The sequence below is a fragment of the Xyrauchen texanus genome, chromosome 15, assembly GCF_025860055.1.
Source record: "Xyrauchen texanus isolate HMW12.3.18 chromosome 15, RBS_HiC_50CHRs, whole genome shotgun sequence".
NCBI lineage: Eukaryota > Metazoa > Chordata > Actinopteri > Cypriniformes > Catostomidae > Xyrauchen > Xyrauchen texanus.
The window spans coordinates 7,166,228-7,181,761 of NC_068290.1; the positions used below are offsets into that span (position 1 = coordinate 7,166,228).

At 39.5% G+C, this 15,534-nt stretch overlaps 2 protein-coding genes across 25 annotated transcripts in view; one reads left to right on the forward strand and one right to left on the reverse strand.

The window, feature by feature from the left end:
* Positions 1-15,534, reverse strand: part of upk1a (uroplakin 1a) — a 702,734-nt gene that overhangs the window by 185,422 nt on the left and 501,778 nt on the right. The window lies entirely within an intron of this gene.
* Positions 1-15,534, forward strand: part of LOC127656495 (regulating synaptic membrane exocytosis protein 2-like) — a 202,204-nt gene that overhangs the window by 154,615 nt on the left and 32,055 nt on the right. For 12 of the 23 annotated variants that reach the window (XM_052144851.1, XM_052144852.1, XM_052144844.1 and 9 more), the window contains one exon: positions 14,530-14,774. The exons of 7 other annotated variants lie outside the window; for them this stretch is intronic. In XM_052144851.1, the coding sequence (XP_052000811.1) occupies positions 14,530-14,774 (245 nt within the window). The remainder of the gene's footprint in view (positions 1-14,529; positions 14,775-15,534) is intronic. 4 more of the 23 variants (XM_052144870.1, XM_052144846.1, XM_052144847.1 and 1 more) reach the window with 1 other exon arrangement.

The following is a 15,534-nucleotide window of genomic DNA, read 5'->3' on the forward strand; positions in this document are numbered from 1 at the left end:
TCCACCCGAGGAATCACCGAGTACCCCCTAGCCGCCCCACCATCGAGGGTAGTGAGAGCGGAGGTACATATCAGGTTCGGCCAGTAAAATGTGCCCGCCAGAACCACGTAAGATCCTCATGCTCCTCCGGGAAGAAAGGAACAGGGGCGGAGGGTGGCCGTGAGTGGTGCTCTGGCCCCAGGAACCAATCGTCGAGTTGCTAGTGTTCTGGGGGGAGCGGAGGGTTCCAATCTAGCCCGACACTCGCTGCTGCCCGGGCAAGCATGGCCGTCAGCTCCGCGTCAGCCTGACTGGCCTACCGCACCCGAGGGATAGTGACCGCAACCAGGAATGACACACAAATGAAAAGGCATCTTGAAAAAGATGCTTTTCGTATGTGCCACTCTTTTAGTAGGACAATTCTTTTTTAGAGAAAATATGCTCTCTTTTTTTTTCTTTTTAGAAAATATACGTTTTCGCTGCTGAAGCACAAAATATACTCTTTCTCTGCACAACACCAGTGCGAGAGGGGGAGAACCGCTGCAATGCGCCGTAGAAACCAACAGCTCGTAAGAGCGAGAGATGAATGGCTGGCAGAGTAATTCAGCTCAGTGAAATACAACTGTTCGTCTCCGTGTTTGCATTCCATCTCTTATACACCCATATGTCCAGAGGAGTGGCATGCAAATTCCACTCTGCAATTTTCATTGGCCTTTTCTCAAAGATCAGAGATGTCTGGGGCTCCCAGGAGCCCCAGACATCGACACAACGTTGAGTGAGTGACAGAAGGGGAACAATCATTTTAAAGCACTTAGGTATAGTTCATCCAAAAATGAAAATTCACAACTTTTTTAGATTTAGATTTTAAGAATATCTCCGCTCTGTAGGTCCATACAATGCAAGTGAATGGTGACCAGCTGCAAAAAGGAGATAAAGTCAGCATAACAGTAATCCGTGAGACTCCAGTGGGGCCTTTAATTGAGACTTCAGGTTTTATCCATGTCTTTTGAAGCGAATTCAGTTAGTTTTGGGTGAGAAATTCCAAAATATAACTCCCTTTTCACAAAAAATCTTGTCATTGCAGTCTCTAGGCACGATCATAATTTCAGGCTCAATTACACTTCCTAACCCTTGGCATGCACAGAGCTCTAGATTTTGATACAGGAAGTGTAATCAAGCTTGAAATCATGATCACCAAGGAAACTGCTGTCAAGATGTACAGTGACAAAAGAGTTACATTTTGGTCTGTTCTCACCAAAAAACAACTGGATCACGTCAGAAGACAATGAATAAACCACTGGAGTCTTATGGATTACTTTAATGTTGACTCAATCTCCTTTTTGCAGCTTTTGGAGTTCTGGTCACCCTTCACTTGCATTGAATGGACCAACAGTGCTGAGATATTCTTCTAAAAATCTTTGTTTGTGTCTGTCAGAAGAAATAAAGTTATACACATCTGTGATGGCATGAGGGTGAGTAAATTATGAGAGGATTTTCATTTTTGGGTAAATTAACCTTTTAATTTGTACGTTATATTTTATACAGTATTTAAAACTTAATGTGGTTTACATTAACATTAATGTATTATGTACTTACATGACCTAACAATGAACAATTGTATTTTCATTAATTAACATTAAACCAGATTAATAACTGCTGAAAAAAATATATTGTTCATTGTCATGTTACCTAATGCATTTACTAATGTTAACAAATAGACATTTTTATACAGTGTTCCCATTGTTATAATTTCACATTAGAGTCATGTAGCACACACACCCACTCTACAGTAATGAGAAATTTGGAGGTAAATGTGCTAAATTCTCATGGAAATAATGTCGCAATTCAAAATTCCTAATTGTCCAAAAATAGGTATAATTTTCTCATGTTCATCTTTTGATTTGGACATGTTCTTGACAGGTTACATTACATTCATTTATCCATTTCAGACTGCTCCCTCATGCAATATGTGTTAGATCTGAACTCATATCTATCTTACAATGTTGATACTGCACTTGTCTCTGAGCGAGGGATTAGACTTATCGGTTTTGTAATGAGGGAAATAGGAACACGATTTTCTTTGTTAATAAGTGATTGGAAGCATTCACTGACCATTGAAGCATATTGTTGATGATATTGCCCAGCGTTAAACGAACATGCGATTGGTTGGACACAAATTGTGTACACTGAACAGGTTCAGCTAAAGAGGCAAAAATTGTATGCTTTTTCATAGTCATGCAGTGTGACGATTTAATCACTTCTTTCTGTCTATCTGTGTTTACCGAGGCTTGTTGAACCAGAAAATATGTGGTTTGAAAAACAGGAAGTGATGTCATTGCGGATTACATTGACGATGTGGAAGAGCCAGTGGCATTGCTAGCCTCATTAGGTGACTTGTGTAATATGTGACAGGCATGTGTTCTGGTTATGGCTCTTTGTGGGTTAGTTATGCAATCTTATGACTAATATGTACATATGAAACTAGCAAGCGGGAAAGAGAAGGAAAATAAAGCCATAAAGATGTTACCTCAAATGACTTAAAAAGGCACATAGACTCATTGAGGTTTCTGTTTGATCAACAGACCATGTGTTTACAGCTTACAGAGTCATGAGTTTCATTGTTTTTATTACTAGTCAGACAAGTTGGGTGATATTTCATGCCTTTTGAGCTTGAATAGTTTAGGCACCATTTGGAGTTTACTCAAGGAACAATATATACAAGTGTAAGAGGGAGAATTTTTGAGTTGAAAGCATGTCACGTTTCATAGATTTTTTATTAGATTCAAATAGTGATTTCTTTCCAAATTTAGAACCATTAAATTTGTTTCGATACATGGTGAAATTTGATTTGGATTCACAATTTGATTCTGTATGTTTGTCAATGTATTAATAGTAGTCTTTAAATACTTCCCCTAACATGCCTTAAGCAAGAAAAAGAAAGACAAACTACTTAAGATTGTTTATTGCACCAAAAGTAACTTTAAAGAAAACATATTAAATACTTGGACTGTCCATGCAGGCTACTTGGAATACCAAGAATTCAATGTGCCAACAAAATATTTTAGAGCTGAGCATAATTGGAAAGTATTCCATATTCCATGTTTCAATATAAAAAAAATATTAATGAATGATTTTTAAGATTTTATTAATTTGCAAGACTTTTCCAGTCCTGGAAATCACAATTCTAACATTTCCAGGTTGTCCATAACCGTGGGGACCCTGAATCAGTACACTTATTTTAAATATTACAACATTGAAGTAACATCATCTGACTACATTCAGTTTCAAAGAAAACAACTAGGTAAATTCGACTGTAAAGGGACTAATGGAAAGGAGGAGGCGAGAACCGGCTTGACAATATTTACATTTACATTTATGCATTTGGCAGACGCTTTTATCCAAAGTGACTTACAGTGCACTTATTACAGGGACAATCCCCTGGAGCAACCTGGAGTTAAGTGCCTTGCTCAAGGACACAATGGTGGTGGCCATGGGAATCGAACCAGTGACCTTATGATTAACAGTTATGTGCTTTAGCCCACTACGCCACCACCACTCACCACCACTTCAATATAAATAATAGTTTAATATAAAACTGAAACAAAGACAAACACACAAAGGTGTCGGACAGCTGTCCATAAATCTCTCTCTCTGTTACACTGCAGTCTCCAGTCAGCCTTTATCACTCTCGGAGGCTTGATTAGCCTAATTAGGACCCGGGTGTGCGGAATCACGACCTGGCACATCAACTTAAATGATTTCTGCACACCAAGCCCCCAACTAAACATTGATATGAGTAAAGTAACAAAATTTTACCTTTTAAAAAATAATAAAGGCAAAGTTTGCCAACAGTTAAATCATTTTATTTTAGTAGTGGCCACGCAACGAGTTGGCAGCTGTTCAAATACTGTAGTTTGAGCTTGTTTGACTCACAACAAGAGTGCTATTGCATGCTGTCATTTGCTCGTTTGATAATCAGTGGCCATCCGGAAGAGAGATCAGACAGAAGGTGCTCGAAAGCCTCAGAAAGCTCTCAATGAGAGTTATGGATAGAATGGAGAGCGGGCACCAACACATCCTGTGAAGGGTGATGGAAGAGTGCAGTGCACGTCTGTGAGGTGGGAGCTGTAAGTGCACTTGGTCCGAGACGTGCTAGAGAATGATGCTGTTTCCTTTAAATCTCATATGTAACAAGGTTAATATTTATATTTTCTAAAATATTGTTCTCTGTTCCTTAATTGCGATTCATCCAACATTATGATGTTTAAATCGATTATTGATGCATATGAATTGTCAGGAACCATATTTGATGCACAGAGAAAACGAGTGAATCGTTATACCCCTAATCAAGTGCCTTTCTGTATGATGGGGTTATACTGGAGGAACTATACAGTGCAACAGTCTGGTTCCAGAAGTAAAAATTCCATTAATTTACCCCATAGAGGAATACATTTTCAACTAAATGTTATAATCCTTTAAAGACAGACCTACCATGAGCTACGAGGTTGTTCATTGACGGTATGGGCTTCCATTGAAGCCAAAAGTCTGCGTTATTTCAACTTCATTGTTTAAAAATCATGTTTGATAGCGGAATTCATGGTAAACAACTACATTACCCATAGTGCAACCAAGAAAGATCCACCAATAAGAGAACCATGGCCAACCAAACCCGCAAAACATGCCTCTGAGCGACTGCATGCTCCCATGAGGCACTGTGAATGATGTAATCAAGTCCGTCTCCCTTCACACTTACACTACATTTGTACATATGAGAATATTAAGCAATAAATGTAATTTAGATTTTCTATATTTATAATCAACAACTTAAAGTTATTAGTTTTATATTTATATATAAATAAATAAATAAAACCATAGGTTTTTATTCAATGACATCATTCACAATGCTTAATGGGATTGTAGTCCATGGCCTCATTAAGGAAGGCAAGTACACCGCCTTGCACCTTTGTCTTTATGTCCGATTTTCAAATACTTTTTTGCCTCAAAACTAATTTGTGATATGATTCACCTCAGAGCTGGTTGGTTTGGTTCATGGCTCACAACTCTTTTGTGAAGGATTTTATTTAAAGTCTATGGAATGGGAATTATACTTCCAGAACTCAGATGGCTGAAAAGTCGGTGGTCACTGTTGCACTATATTGACAGTCTTTCTTGCAGTTACATTTGTAAGTTCCACAAAAAGTAAAAATGTTTTTAAAAAAAACATTCTGAAAGGGCAGAAGTTTGGAGATCTAAGGAATCCCAAATTGTTTCTCAAGTATCTTTTAATTTTTACAGTGACAAATGTAAATGACTTTACATTTGTTAAAAACCACATCTGTATTTAAAATCACCCTGAAGAGAATGAAACTGCTTTTAATGTCAGATTAGATAAATGCTTAAATGTTAATTTAATTGTTCTCAAAAGTTTAATGCTTCATTTTTGGCATCCTTTACCTGCAATTATCACCATCACTACTGTGCAATAAGCTGATCATGATTCTCTGTGTCAAAAAATTAGCATCCTATTTCCATAAATGTCAGGTAGAGAGAGCCTGTATTAGCTTTTTGAGACTAATTTCTCATTTACACAATAAATGCTGTTCTCACTTCTGAATCTTTCAGAATGTGCCTTTTCGAATCAAAATTTGATAATAAAGTTGATAATGAAATAAAATGTCATTAGCATTGACTAAAGCAGTTTACCGCTGTGTCACATTCCATTTAAAGGTCAGTCCTCACTGGAGCAGAACAGAGAACGTTATGGCTCTGTTCCAAAAACCTACTGAGCTACATACGCAGCATTCTAACTTAAATTGAATAAGAGACTGATTTGGACCATACTACATAGGCAGCAGCTCCATGCCAACAGCACTCCTCATGCAAAGTGCACAGGTGACTCGACTCGCAAATGATTTCATTACAGCTTGGCATTAGCATGGTGCGATATTCCAATTAGCATAAAAATGTGCTTCATTCTCAAACATTGGGTAAAATAATAATTATACATACAATGCTGCCTTAGGAGCCATTTTGAATGAACATATTTCTTGCGCTAAAAAAGTTCGACTCAGCGCAAAGAATAGAACAGAATGCAGGTGTCTCAAGACTATTCATCTTAAAAATACTCATGCATGAGATGTTGCATGAGACGTTGAAAAAACTGCGAGATTTGACATAAAGGTGAAAAACATAATTCTTGTGCACATTTACATTACACAAAACGTCATGGTTACTGTTGTAACCTCCATTCCCCGATGGAAGGAACGAGGCGGTGTGTCGAATATAGTGACACAAGGGGTCTCTTCTGAGAGCCTCGCATACCTCTGAACTTGAGAAAAGGCCAATGTCAAGTTGGCAGAGAGAATTTGCATGCCCCGCCCCCGGACATACGGGTATAAAGGGGAGTGGGCGAGCGAATGTCAAACAGGTTTTCACTGAGGAGCCTAGAATAAGGATACGGCGCATTACAGTGGTAGGGATAGTGACGTGGCAAGGGGAAGACAACGTCTCGTTCCTTCCATCGGGGAATGGAGGTTACAACAGTAACCATGACGTTCCCCTTCTGTTACTCACTCAATGTTGTGTCGATTGCAGTGACACAAGGGGTCCCACTTAAAAACGCCACGCACTACCCGTTACGTGACTGCTGAGCTAGGTGCAAGCAGGCTGCTGCGTGCTAGAAGCAGCTGGGTCGGCTGAACGTAACCCTCCCCAACGCCCCCAATGAAAGGTGTCATATACCGCTCTTAGGTTCCCAGCACCCATACTGGAACAGGCGACATGACTTGCTATCTTAAAGCTATAGATGTGTCGGGGAAGGCGTCCTATTCCGTTCCTATTCTTTCAGGGGGAAAAGGCCCTGCAGAGACCACAACCTGCCCAGACTGGGGGGAAGTAACTTGTGGCTAATACACACAGGGGTTGTCTAGCCACCCGTGGACATTGTGAGGTGGTAGATCCTGCCTGACAAGGGAGGAGTTGCTAAAGACAAGGCGACATCCATGTATCCGTGGACCACCCCACCATCAAGGGTAGTGAGATCGGACGAGCGAGGAGGTTCTGGGCTGTAAAAGGTGCCCTCCACAAACTCGTCGGCTCGTCATGCACTTCCGGGGCTATGAGCGGTGCCCTTGCCCGAGGAACCGATCAAGTAGCTGTGAGGGGGAGGGGGGGGTGGAGGTTTTCAGTCCACCTCACGCTAGCGGCAGCCCGGAAAGTATAGCGGACATCCGTGCATCAGGCTCAGACTGGGCAAGCAGACCCGAAGGTGGCAGCCCAGACAAGTCATCAGCATCAGATGCCTCTGTGACGCTCTCCGATGCAGCGGAGACATCGTCATCCAATTCCAGGGGCTCGAAGGAGAATGCGAGCTGGCCGCAAGGCAAGCCGCACTCATCCCGAGCTCATACAGAAGCAAGCAAGCGTGCTGGGAGGCGAGTGTTTCGTGGGGTTTTACCCGGCGAAACCTAGCCCATCGTCATCCCCGAATCGCCTTCGACGCCAGCCGGGTCATCCTCAATCCTGTAGGAGTTGAGGCTGAAGTTGCTTTCTCTTGTGAGAAAAGAAAGCCGGGACCGCAATGTTGCCATGGCTATGTTCTCGCACTGAGAACATGAACCATTCATAAAATGTTGCCTACGTTTTTTCGCAGCCCAGGTACACGAGGCAGCTTTTCTGGCCATCAGAAGTGGAGAGAAATCGACCGCACCCAGGAACTACACAGGCGGAAGGGCATCTTGAAAAAGACACTTCCTGAAAAGCACGTTCAACGCCTGCTCTGTGTTGCTCTTTTATGAGTGGAAATAAACTCTTTTAGGACGGAGAAACACTCTTTCAGGCAATAAAAGCGCTGTCTAAGTGCCCAGAGCGTGCAGAGAGGTGAAAGTCGCTGAAATGTGCCGTAGATCCAACAGCAGTGCTTATCGCCAGTAGAGGTGAGTGGAACAGTGTTGAACTCAGCTATGCTGTTGCACAACCGCTTGGCTCCGAAGAAAAAAATCTGTCTGACATTTGCTCGCCCGCTCCCCTTTATACCCGTATTTCCGGGGGCGAGGCATGCAAATTCTGTCTGCCAACTTGACATTGGCCTTTTCTCAAGTTCAGAGGTACGCAAGGCTCTCAGAAGAGACCCCTTGTGTCACTATAATCGACACAACGTCGAGTGAGTGACAGAAGGGGAAACAGTTATAAACAGCACTGATGGACCAATAATGTGTTTGTTAGATATTTTAGACCTTTTGGAACTATTTTGTGTCAGAGTGGGCCTATGATGCCTTAAAATGCTGCCTACATAGACAGCTCACTAGGTTTTTGGACAAAGAAACACAAAGAAATGCAGCAACTTGCATTTGAGTCATTTAGTCAGCATTTTTTATGTTTTAATCTCAATAATCATTATCAGATCTTGCAACATTTTTGATATCTGCTTTGCTTACTGCTGTATTTTTGCATTTAACAGTAATCTTACCCATACCCTTTTTTTCACATTTTAGGGGGAATGATTAAAATTAAGATTATGTTAATTTTGTTTTTGTTAAATTTGATCCAGGTTTTTTTTTTTTTCTCTGAATGAAGAAATTTTTTTTTTTAGCTTGTGCTAAAACTGTGTACAGTTTTGTTCAGGAAGCAATCCAGACTATTTAAACACTACCTACACTCTTCTCTTGGTGTCTTTTGGGTTTCCTGGGTAACAGTGCATGTTTTTGCAAGGTCAGGTGAAGGTTATGTTCCTTTATTAACTCTCCAGAATACTTTGTCAATTGTGGAATACTTGACTTGGTTGGTCAGTTGCAGCATACTGCAGTAAAAATATATTTGTATGATTACCGGCAGTGTTGGGGGTAACATGTTACAAGTAATTGTAATCAGATTACTTTTTTCGAGTAACAAGTAATGAGCAATTTTATTTTAGACCATAATATATGTAATTTTTAAATAAAGTAACACGTTGGTTTTGTACACCTCTACTTTCCCTGTATTGTGATAAATCAGGAGTAAAAGTGTGCGAACTTCGGGGAGGAGACGTAGTGCATTATGGGAATTGTAGTTCTATGGAGTGTGAGGCCAGAGACTATTTAGCAGAGATAAGTCACTTCTATTTAAATGAATGGTATACATTGGAATGCCCAACTAAGAAGCTCTAGTGCCCAATGGTCAACAGATTTTCCACCTTGCAGGCTAAAGGGGCAATCACCTTTTAAATACAGACATCGCCTGTCATTAGCTATACAAGCCAGGAAAATTGCGTGTTTAGCGTTATATGAGGTCAACATTTGGTTGAGTGAAACGCAATTGATTCATGTGTGAGTACACACTGCATTAAAAAAAATCAGTAAATGCGTTTAGGCAGAAGGATTATAAGACTAGTCTTCCACTGGCTACGACATGATACCCAGGGTGAAATACTCGCTCAATTCACTGACTTATGCAGCTGAACTGCTCCGCGTTACAGCTCACTGTATCTGGGAGAATGGGATGAGAAAAGCTGACTCTGGATCAGTGGCTCCAAGGCAACATTCCACATCGATAGTGTATACAGAGAAAATGTGTTGGTGTCTAAAAAGATTCAATTTTTTTTTATCCAAGTAGTTTTATTCATGAAACAAACCACTTTTATGACATTATGGTAGCATTAAAAACAATTCCATCAAGTTGTATCAACATGCGCCTTTTAAGTTGTATGCGATCAACCAGTGGCGTCTGTACACACCGTGGATCAACTCAAAACAAGTGTACACTGAGATGTCATGAGTGAAAAATTATTTTATTATCAGACACATTTCTTGAACATGTTAGACTGGCATTCCCCACATCTTAAGTTGACTCTGACATTGTCGATTGGCATAGCACTCAACTCACAGATACGTATTTTAAGTGGTTCATTTAGCCCATAGGATCCCATGAGTATTTGTCATTAAAAGAGTATGTATTAATAGTGGTGATAGTTGAATTTTTTGCCATGAGTGAATTCAGTGTCCTTAATTGGGCACTGAAACAGCAAGGACTCAGGGTGCCGTTTCCATAGAAACAGATTTTCTGCATCACCTCCTCTATATAAATTAGATGACACTGATGGCGAGCACATTCCTCTGTCTTTTTGTCATTGTGTATTTTGCGCTTCTTCCCACAATGTGTAATATGTTATTATGTTTTGACGCAGGTTACATGCTCCAAATATTAAAAAAATTCCATCTCATATAGAAACATGAACTGATGAATTTGAATTCAAGATCATATTTTATTCACTGTTAAAGGGAACTTTCATTGACATGAATTCTTCCAGGAACCAAAAACGGAGCTGTCCTTCTGCCTAGCATCTCCTTTATGTTCTACAGATGATTAAATGCTAACAGAAAATTAATTTGTGGGTGAAATAATGTTACAGAGCTTATCATACCGTAATCCATTTTCATTTTGAAAAATAATGCTGTAAATTAGAAGAAAAAAAAGTGCCTTATTTCATTGAGAGAGGATTTTTTTATGCTTATTCCGGTTGTAGCACTTCAATAGTCCAAGTTTTAGCCATTCAATGGTTCTAAAACAAGAAAATAGAGCCATGGCACAGATGACAAATGCACACAAAAATTGTGAAGGTTTTGTTTGCTCTAAAGGAACAACATGGCCTAGATGAAAAATGCACTTAGCAAAATCTTCAAGGAGAGGACAATCTTTTCAGCAATGGGTGAGCAAAAATTGCAACAGTCCAAGTATATTTGCTAGGGTGATTATTTGTATCTTATTTGCCAAGACCTACTATAGAGATGGACCAGCAAGAGACACTTTGGATGGACACTTTGTGCTTTGGTGAAGAGATGTCCACTTTGGCAGTAGCTGTGATGTCCTCTCTTGGACCATCAGACTGTATTATCTTGGTGTCTATCAGTGGCACATATTCCTGATCTCTTTGATACTGATGCTTACGTGACCTTCTAAGTGAAATGAGAAGAGTTTGATGTCTCAGCAGAAACAAATAGCTATAAGACACACAGTGAGCTACAAGATCCAACGTCTTGCAGCTGGTCTTACAAATGCTAGTATCTGCTTGAATGTATAGTTGTGGCAAACGCATTCTTTTGAATGAATGGCCCGAAAGATGGCTCTTTAACCATAGTACACAGGCAGTTCAAGGAAGTTTGATTTCTCTCAATTGTCCCAAACAATCTTCAATAAGGTTACTGCAACACTCAACGATTATTAGTAATGATTTATTTTAAACATACAAAGAACAGATCTCATTCTAGGAGCAATTCACAAAAGTGCAGATTCTTCTAAACGTTTTCTTACAATTTGAATGGATTTGAGAGAAGAAAAAAACGTTATTAAAGATATTTAGAGCGGTTTTGGGCTGATTAATGGAGCAGCAGTTGCCTTCCTCCATTAGTCTCCATGTCAGACTGTGTTTTAAAATGGTAATGACATAGTCATAATGACAAGTCCACTTAAAATGTTAGTAAAGTTTTTTTGCACCAAAATAGTCACAGTTTAGTAATATATGATCATTTTTCACCCTGTCTCTAGCCCTCTTTGTGAAATGCTCAGTTTTGGCCTAAGCATCTGTTATGATTGGCTAACATCATGCAACCCCTTGCATACAGCCATATATATTTAAAACTCAATTGGAAGAGAATTAATCAGCTCCGTAACAATAATAATAATAAAAAAACTACATTTCAGTGTTTACACATGATGCACACCCAACACATTGCATCTGAATGTATCAAACAGCACCATAAACTATAAATATCAATCAAATCTCATAAAAGTAAGGGTATACAATTTGTAATAATAATGCATATTAACTCTTAACGCATTTATTGCTAAAACAGTGGCGGATGTGGTTAGGGGCAGTTGAGCTGCCAGGACTCCAGTGCTGTGAGTCAGCCAATGACGGTTATATTCAAAAACCAAAAGGGTGGGAATAAAGAACCCCTAAAGCCCAATGCAAAAAACCATTTCAGCACATAAAGGTTCTTCAGGAAGTTATGGTTCTAAATAGAAATATTAAGGTCAGTAAAGTATCTTTTAAGAACCATCTATTTTTAGAGTGTACAGATGAATAGTAGGCCGGTCTTGATTTCTCCTCTTCACCTTTCTGACTGAGCGCCAGTGGGCGGGCCTAGGGTGCGATGATGTAAAAGTAGGCGTTGATTTCTTGCTTTTGAGGCAGTTATTTGCTGATGTATTCATCTGTGATATCACAAAGTAGGGAAATCCAAACAAGCCTTTTTGGAATGAGGAGGAAGTTTTGAGTTCTGAAACTTACAGTATATTTTATAGCACAATGAACTCTTACATGTAAAAAAAAAAATAAGAAAAGTAAAATGGTATTTCTCATGTCATGGCCCCTTTAACATGCGCGCACACACACTCGCGTGTACACACACACACACACACACAGGTCTCTTTATGGTGTTGTGTGTTATTCATTAATCATTACACATGCCTTCATAATGCCAGCAGTACTTCAAGCCAACACCTGGGTCATTCTACAATTGGGATGGAATATCTGTTGTTTAGTTTTTAATGAAATGTTTTAATGAAATGAAAGGGTTTTTGTGTGTGTGTTTATCTTGCCATAACACCATAGTGACAAGTTAAAAATAGTGATAATTGCTTTTATGTAATATTGCTAATATTGATGATTCGGAATAATATTATATCTTATATTTTTATGATAGGAAAGTGAGTGACATCATTTGACGTTGCTATTTTAAAATGACTCACCTGTAATATTTCAGAAAAACTTTGTTCTTTGTTGTTTTGTTAATACAGTATTTTAGCATCCATATGCGTTCATTACCTGTAAAGAGAGGTTTTCTGCACAGTTGTGCTACAGATTAGATCTTATACGGTATGGCAGCTCCCTTTCAGTTTGCACAAACCATGTAGTATAACCAAGTAATGTTAAACCCCTTCATGAACTTGTTTGTGTCAATCAGTTGTTGAGGCATAATATGGAGAGACAGATGTGTCTTGTTACACAACAGCATGAAGGATTTCATTTCAAAAACTGGCATCCAGCATTAATCTCTACCTGGACTTTGGACATTTCATGAGTGTGTATCACAGCGGCTCTAAAGCCCTTTCTTATTACAGTGATAAGAAAGTGGTAAAGACCATCCGAACACCTGCAGTGATCCGACACATCTCCCCGCGACAGTGTGAGACCCTGCCAACATCTCATGTGCCGTGCTGCCGAAGGGAGATGTCTGAATTATAAATTCAGTGTCTGGCACCATCCTTTTCAATCAGTCAAACATTGGATTGGGCAACAGTATCTATTTACAACCCTGATTAAGAGTTGTGTTGGGTTGTTATTTCCCCCAGAGACATGAATGTCACATCATCCATTTCATTATTTCACTGTCTAGAAGACAAAATTTAGATACACAAGAGATCTCAGAGACATTTTTCTCTCTTATGGTTTCCTTACAGGATATCAATCCAGACATTTCAGAATGGGATGAACGTTTAGGCTTTATTTCGAAAAGTCTAATTGTAGTAATTAAAGAACATGTCACATGTTTCTCTGAGACTATTGGCCCTAATTGCTTTGATGAAGAAGACCAGACCTCTCTTTGCCTGTACATGTATCATTTAAACACATTTATATTCATTGAGATTTCATTAGGAGCCTTTGTCCAGGAAACTATCTGTATCTTTGCTTCACGCTCTGCTCACAGGCATGTGGCTAATTCAGTCTCTTTATGTGTCCTCATTTTGTATCATGCAATAAAAGTAAAGAACTTCCTGAGTGGAATATAGAGCAGTGTGCATTTCGCTGTTGAACAAGTGAACTTAACAATAAAACTAAGTTCACTGAATGGTGACTTGAATGATTAATGTAGGAGAAGTGTTCATAGTGGCTCTTGCTGTAACATAGGTCAACTAATGTAATGAGAATGTTTCGTGCCTGTGGAGTGTTTTTTGGTTGTATACTGTGAATTTTGGTAAAGCGAGTTGTTGGTCAGTGGTAGGTTTTAGGTCATCATGGTATTCCATGCACACAGAAATGTGTCTGCACTGTATGCAAACTACATACAATGGTACGTGTAATGAGAAATGCATTTATTATAACAGGTGTCGTCAAAAGTGGTTTGATTAATCAATGGCAGACATGGGGTGTATTCAGAATTACATTTATTTGTTCTTTGGCGATTGGCACATAGTTTTTATTTTCTTGTTTAAAGCATGAATCTAACATTATTTAATTTAAGCAAGTATACTGCTTAACATAATCATTTTTACAGTGAGTGGACTTGAATGTGGGGTACTAGTTCAAAAAGTTCAGAAAAACGTTTTCACACCAACCACACAAACCGAATTCAGACATCAAATAGATTGGGGTCCACACCAAAAACTATATTGTAAGCTGATTGGAGGCCTAAACCCTTTGATCTTATTCTGACCTGAATCTCAGCTTCCTCTCTCCCTCCACTCACCTAACTCTCTCCTTTCTCTCCTCCATCATCCATCCATCCATCCTATACTCTTCCTCTCCACTGTCCCTCCTCTTCTCTTCATGTCTCCTCCACGGGCCGTCACTGACAGTGAATTTACATCCAAAATGACAAACAGGCAAACGGGAACGGCGGCCGGCGGCAACATGACCAAGAGCACCAGCATCGGTGGGGACATGTGCAGTCTGGAAAAGACAGATGGGAGCCAATCAGACACTGCCGTGAGTCTAGTGGGAACCGATGTCAAAAAACGGCGTTCCAGCATCGGCGCAAAGATGGCTGCGGTCGTGGGGTTGAGTCGAAAGAGTCGCAGCGCGTCCCAGCTCAGCCAGACAGGTAGGAGTCCAATGATCAGTGTTTGTCTGTCCATCTGTCTGTCTGTCCAAATGTTTGTCTCTAACTCTGCATCCTTAATTTAGTTTTTGTTTGCTTTCGCTTGTATGTTCTTCTCAACTTTAATGATCACAGAAAGTACTTTACTTTAATCAGCTCTTACAACTTTTGTCTAACACCTTTTCCAGCCTGTTTCTTTAATGATTCAATTGGGTCGGGTACAGGACCAAGGAGCACCAGTTACACTTTTATTGATAATTGAGTGTCTTTATTCTGTTGTATTTCACACCTCTCTTTCTTTCTTTTTCTGTTTCTCTGAAATAACAAAAGTTCACCAACTATTTTCAGTTCTTTTTGATGCTGAGTATGTCATTAATGAATCTCCAACTGCTTAAAGTTTGAGTGATTATTTGTTGTTGCAGAGGGCTGTTGTATTATGATACTTCATTTGAAATGACAGGTTGGTGGTACATCTTTCTGTTATGTCATGTTTGGTTTGAACTATGTTACAGTGTCCATGTTACTCATTTGCATACTCATAGTGAATTACAAATATATTGGTTGAAGCTCTGGGCTGGTATCCCAAAGCATGTAAATTCAAAACCTGGAAGAGTCCGTCTATAAACCTTTAATCAAAACCACAGGTTCCTCCATGGGTACTGTCTGAAATATAAATGTACGTACATCAGTATGGAATCTTCTGCGATCATATAATGAACTGTAGATATGGACACTGTAATATATACGTAGAGTGTGACCTCTT